The sequence below is a fragment of the Phyllobates terribilis genome, unplaced genomic scaffold (assembly GCF_046119375.1).
Source record: "Phyllobates terribilis strain yellow unplaced genomic scaffold, ASM4611937v1 Scaffold_11__3_contigs__length_659146591, whole genome shotgun sequence".
NCBI classification, from domain to species: domain Eukaryota; kingdom Metazoa; phylum Chordata; class Amphibia; order Anura; family Dendrobatidae; genus Phyllobates; species Phyllobates terribilis.
In genome coordinates, this window is record NW_027362771.1 from 549,582,151 (window position 1) to 549,589,819 (window position 7,669).

At 53.9% G+C, this 7,669-nt stretch overlaps 1 protein-coding gene across 3 annotated transcripts in view; it reads right to left on the reverse strand.

Annotated features, from left to right (window-relative positions):
* Positions 1 to 240: 240 nt before the first annotated feature.
* PPP3CC (protein phosphatase 3 catalytic subunit gamma) overlaps positions 241 to 7,669 on the reverse strand; it is a 59,665-nt gene continuing 52,236 nt past the window's right edge. For all 3 annotated transcript variants that reach the window (XM_073654040.1, XM_073654038.1, XM_073654039.1), the window contains exon 13: positions 241 to 1,941. In XM_073654040.1, coding sequence (XP_073510141.1) covers positions 1,787 to 1,941 — 155 coding nt within the window. In that variant the 3' untranslated portion in view covers positions 241 to 1,786. The remainder of the gene's footprint in view (positions 1,942 to 7,669) is intronic.

Here is a 7,669-nt window from a genome sequence, read left to right on the forward strand (position 1 = left end):
CAAAGCATGTATCTGACCATTGCTATATAGTGCGAACTTGTCAATTGCCATGTGGAGAACATGCATGTCTGATGCCATTCGAGGAACATGTACATGTGATGCCACGCAGGGCACACCCACGCCTGATGCCACGCAGGGCACACACACACCCGATGTTTTAAGGGCACAGCCATGTCGGAGACACACACTGACATCTCGCACATCACCACTGGTAGGAATTAAATACAAGCCACGCTTCGCTTTAACTATTTTGCAGTTTAATCTGAACATTTTTTTTTTCTCCCAATCTTTTGCGGAAAAAAAAAATCATTTACTTTTTTTTTTTTTTTTTAAAACATTTCCTCCTTTGTAATACAAGACAACTCAGCAAATCATAGACTTAAAGAAGAGAAGAAAGAATGAAGAGTGGGCATAGAGGAACGAGCATATCTCCCGACTCCCTCCATGTGGGCTATCGAAACGCGAAGACGGGAGCAGAGAAAGAGTTAATTCTTGTGCTATTCATCACTAGAGGCACCGGAGGAGGACGCTGCGGCCATAAAGCGGCTCTTCCACGGTGCTGTAAAGACCCTGCAGGAGATGTGCTGAGGATGAGATTGTCTGAAGGTAACCCAACTCCTGAGTGCCTTATTGCAATGGCAGTTTGGGTCCCTGGTCAATAGGGAGCCCAGTATCTGAGTGCCACACTAAAGATACAACTTTGTGTCACCTCAAAGCCCTTGTGGTACAAAGGTTTTTCTATGTAGATAGCCCTAAATGCACTCCCTTAATATAATGGATGTGCCCTGTGGGGTGGGGAGATGGACATGTGATCAGGAGTGTTTAGGGGGCAGCATAACCCCTCAAAAATAAAGCCCCCGAAATAGGTGATCTCTCTCGTATATGATTATTAGTGCTTGAGAGAGCAGCGAGACACTGCAGAGCGACCGCCGCGGCACAGTCTGTGTGCGAAGAACCACCCGCGTGTGCAGTCACCCGGAGCAGAGCAGTTTGTTCTCACGTGTTCAGTGCAATGTATGCGTCACTTAATGGAGGACGGCCATGTGTGCAGTGACCATGCATTTGATGTCTTGGACATGCCACGCTATGCTCTGCACCCTCTGAGGGCACGTCATTGGCAGAATCAGGCTCTGCGTCTATCCGAGTATTTGGCGATGTCCTTACGTCACGTAAAAAAGGATTCTCATCGCCCACTTCTCGGAGAAAACGAGAAGCCGTGATTAGCACCTGATCAATAACCACCTTATACAAGATCTGTACCTGGGTGCAATGCAGGTGGCTCTGCAGGAAGGGGCGCTGCAAACTGGCCCTGGTAATATGGTATAATTCTGCAGCTGCTGCCGCTAGATGGACCCTACATTAAAAAACAGGGTATTTATATTACACATGTATAAATATATATATATAGAACGCAAATAACATTTACAAAGAGGATACAAACTGGAGGACAGACCAGCTCGGTGTGTGTGCTCACAAAGTGTGTGTGTGTTGGCGTGTAGATCAGCCGTAGGGTCCTGTGTGTTCGCGGATCAGTCTGGATTATTGAGTGTATGCATCAGGAGTGTTCTGTATGGACCCCGTATTCTTATACATACCTGGAGGATGACCGGTTAATACTCGTATACATGATTGTGGTATGGCTGGGTATGCAGAGAGCAGCATGGTTGGCATGTATGTGTACATCGGCGTGTACGTGGATCTATATGTTGGCCTGGTTTGAGAGTCCTGCCCTTGAGCGTGTGTTGGTGGTAGATGACACCGTGTGTGTGTGTCGCTGGCGGCAGGGTCACTGCTGGCTCCTGTTACTGTTCTTGTCGGCTGAGTTCAGATTGAGGTCTTGGGGAGTGGTGGGGCGACGGGGTGGCATACGCTCATTGATTCGATCTAGACCCCTGGCTTCTTCAAAGCTGCGGATCTTGTGTTGGGGAGAGAAGCCCCGAACTGTTGTGCAAAAAGGAAAGGAAAAGAAAAACTGCTGAGGTTTTTTATTACTTTTATGTTTCTCCATTACTTTGGCAGGGGTCATAATAGTCATCACCGGCCCAAAAACACATAAGGCAGTAACTGCTGGCAGAAAAGGTTCGCTTACAGAAACAAGTGCACTTTACTGCAATGTCATCTGCTGGCTGGTACTAAAATCACATCTATCGGTTACCTGCTATCATGTGCTGTATGTGCAAACGTCACTGATGAAGCCAGTGATTGACTGCAGTACTCACCAGGATGGGGGAACACGCACACACAGACACAGACACACACACACACCAGGATGGGAGAACGCACACACACACACACACACCAGGATGGGAGAAAGCACACACACACACACCAGGATGGGAGAAAGCACACACACACACACACCAGGATGGGAGAAAGCACACACACACACACACACCAGGATGGGAGAACGCACACACACACACACACACACCAGGATGGGAGAACGCACACACACACACACACCAGGATGGGAGAACGCACACACACACACACCAGGATGGGAGAACGCACACACACACACACACCAGGATGGGAGAACGCACACACACACACACACCAGGATGGGAGAACGCACACACACACACACCAGGATGGGAGAACGCACACACACACACACACCAGGATGGGAGAACGCACACACACACACACACCAGGATGGGAGAACGCACACACACACACCAGGATGGGAGAACGCACACACACACCAGGATGGGAGAACGCACACACACACACACACCAGGATGGGAGAACGCACACACACACACACACCAGGATGGGAGTACGCACACACACACACACCAGGATGGGAGAACGCACACACACACACACCAGGATGGGAGAACGCACACACACACACACCAGGATGGGAGAACGCACACACACACACCAGGATGGGAGGACGCACACACACACACACACCAGGATGGGAGGACGCACACACACACCAAGATGGGAGAACGCACACACACACCAGGATGGGAGAACGCACACACACACCAGGATGGGAGAACGCACACACACACACACACACCAGGATGGGAGAACGCACACACACACACACACCAGGATGGGAGAACGCACACACACACACCAGGATGGGAGAACGCACACACACACCAGGATGGGAGAACGCACACACACACCAGGATGGGAGAACGCACACACACACACCAGGATGGGAGAACGCACACACACACCAGGATGGGAGAACGCACACACACACACACACCAGGATGGGAGAACGCACACACACACACACACCAGGATGGGAGTACGCACACACACACACACCAGGATGGGAGAACGCACACACACACACACCAGGATGGGAGAACGCACACACACACACACCAGGATGGGAGAACGCACACACACACACCAGGATGGGAGGACGCACACACACACACACACCAGGATGGGAGGACGCACACACACACCAAGATGGGAGAACGCACACACACACCAGGATGGGAGAACGCACACACACACCAGGATGGGAGAACGCACACACACACACACACACCAGGATGGGAGAACGCACACACACACACACACCAGGATGGGAGAACGCACACACACACACCAGGATGGGAGGACGCACACACACACACACACCAGGATGGGAGGACGCACACACACACCAAGATGGGAGAACGCACACACACACCAGGATGGGAGAACGCACACACACACCAGGATGGGAGAACGCACACACACACACCAGGATGGGAGAACGCACACACACACCAGGATGGGAGAACGCACACACACACACACACCAGGATGGGAGAACGCACACACACACACACACCAGGATGGGAGTACGCACACACACACACACCAGGATGGGAGAACGCACACACACACACACCAGGATGGGAGAACGCACACACACACACACCAGGATGGGAGAACGCACACACACACACCAGGATGGGAGGACGCACACACACACACACACCAGGATGGGAGAACGCACACACACACACCAGGATGGGAGGACGCACACACACACACACACCAGGATGGGAGGACGCACACACACACCAAGATGGGAGAACGCACACACACACCAGGATGGGAGAACGCACACACACACCAGGATGGGAGAACGCACACACACACACACACACCAGGATGGGAGAACGCACACACACACACACACCAGGATGGGAGAACGCACACACACACACCAGGATGGGAGGACGCACACACACACACACACCAGGATGGGAGGACGCACACACACACCAAGATGGGAGAACGCACACACACACCAGGATGGGAGAACGCACACACACACCAGGATGGGAGAACGCACACACACACACCAGGATGGGAGAACGCACACACACACCAGGATGGGAGAACGCACACACACACACACACCAGGATGGGAGAACGCACACACACACACACACCAGGATGGGAGTACGCACACACACACACACCAGGATGGGAGAACGCACACACACACACACCAGGATGGGAGAACGCACACACACACACACCAGGATGGGAGAACGCACACACACACACACACCAGGATGGGAGGACGCACACACACACCAAGATGGGAGAACGCACACACACACCAGGATGGGAGAACGCACACACACACCAGGATGGGAGAACGCACACACACACACACACACCAGGATGGGAGAACGCACACACACACACACACCAGGATGGGAGAACGCACACACACACACCAGGATGGGAGAACGCACACACACACCAGGATGGGAGAACGCACACACACACCAGGATGGGAGAACGCACACACACACACACACACCAGGATGGGAGAACGCACACACACACACACACACACCAGGATGGGAGAACGCACACAGACCAGGATGGGAGAACGCACACACACACACCAGGATGGGAGAACGCACACACACACACCAGGATGGGAGAACGCACACACACACACCAGGATGGGAGAACGCACACACACACACACACCAGGATGGGAGAACGCACACACACACACCAGGATGGGAGAACGCACACACACACACACACACACCAGGATGGGAGAACGCACACACACACACACACACCAGGATGGGAGAACACACACACACACACCAGGATGGGAGAACGCACACACACACACACACACCAGGATGGGAGAACGCACACACACACACACACCAGGATGGGAGAACGCACACACACACACACACACCAGGATGGGAGAACGCACACACACACACACACACACCAGGATGGGAGAACGCACACACACACACACACCAGGATGGGAGAACGCACACACACACACACCAGGATGGGAGAACGCACACACACACCAGGATGGGAGAACGCACACACACACCAGGATGGGAGAACGCACACACACACCAGGATGGGAGAACGCACACACACACCAGGATGGGAGAACGCACACACACACCAGGATGGGAGAACGCACACACACACCAGGATGGGAGAACACACACACACACACACCAGGATGGGAGAACGCACACACACCAGGATGGGAGAACGCACACACACACACACACACACCAGGATGGGAGAACGCACACACACACACACACACCAGGATGGGAGAACGCACACACACACACACACACACCAGGATGGGAGAACGCACACACACACCAGGATGGGAGAACGCACACACACACACACACACACACACACACCAGGATGGGAGAACGCACACACACACACACCAGGATGGGAGAACGCACACACACACCAGGATGGGAGAACGCACACACACACCAGGATGGGAGAACGCACACACACACCAGGATGGGAGAACGCACACACACACCAGGATGGGAGAACGCACACACACACACCAGGATGGGAGAACGCACACACACACACCAGGATGGGAGAACGCACACACACCAGGATGGGAGAACGCACACACACCAGGATGGGAGAACGCACACACACACACCAGGATGGGAGAACGCACACACACACACCAGGATGGGAGAACGCACACACACCAGGATGGGAGAACGCACACACACCAGGATGGGAGAACGCACACACACCAGGATGGGAGAACGCACACACACACACACCAGGATGGGAGAACGCACACACACACACACCAGGATGGGAGAACGCACACACACACACCAGGATGGGAGAACGCACACACACACACCAGGATGGGAGAAAGCACACACACACACACCAGGATGGGAGAAAGCACACACACACACACCAGGATGGGAGAACGCACACACACACACACACACACACCAGGATGGGAGAACGCACACACACACACACACACACACCAGGATGGGAGAACGCACACACACACACACCAGGATGGGAGAACGCACACACACACACACACCAGGATGGGAGAACGCACACACACACACACCAGGATGGGAGAACGCACACACACACCAGGATGGGAGAACGCACACTCACACACCAGGATGGGAGAAAGCACACACACACACACCAGGATGGGAGAAAGCACACACACACACACCAGGATGGGAGAAAGCACACACACACACACACACACCAGGATGGGAGAAAGCACACACACACACACACCAGGATGGGAGAAAGCACACACACACACACACCAGGATGGGAGAAAGCACACACACACACACCAGGATGGGAGAAAGCACACACACACACACCAGGATGGGAGAAAGCACACACACACACACCAGGATGGGAGAACGCACACACACACACACCAGGATGGGAGAACGCACACACACACACACACCAGGATGGGAGAACGCACACACACCAGGATGGGAGAACGCACACACACACCAGGATGGGAGAACGCACACACACACCAGGATGGGAGAACGCACACACACACCAGGATGGGAGAACGCACACACACACCAGGATGGGAGAACGCACACACACACACACACCAGGATGGGAGAACGCACACACACACACACCAGGATGGGAGAACGCACACACACACACACACACACACCAGGATGGGAGAACGCACACACACACACACACCAGGATGGGAGAACGCACACACACACACACCAGGATGGGAGAACGCACACACACACACACCAGGATGGGAGAACGCACACACACACACACCAGGATGGGAGAACGCACACACACACACACCAGGATGGGAGAACGCACACACACACACACCAGGATGGGAGAAAGCACACACACACACCAGGATGGGAGAACGCACACACACACACCAGGATGGGAGAACGCACACACACACACCAGGATGGGAGAACGCACACACACACACCAGGATGGGAGAACGCACACACACACCAGGATGGGAGAACGCACACACACACACACCAGGATGGGAGAACGCACACACACACACACCAGGATGGGAGAATGCACACACACACACACACACCAGGATGGGAGAACGCACACACACACACCAGGATGGGAGAACACACACACACACCAGGATGGGAGAACGCACACACACACCAGGATGGGAGAACGCACACACACACACCAGGATGGGAGAACGCACACACACACACCAGGATGGGAGAACGCACACACACACACACCAGGATGGGAGAACGCACACACACACACACCAGGATGGGAGAACGCACACACACACCAGGATGGGAGAAAGCACACACACACACACCAGGATGGGAGA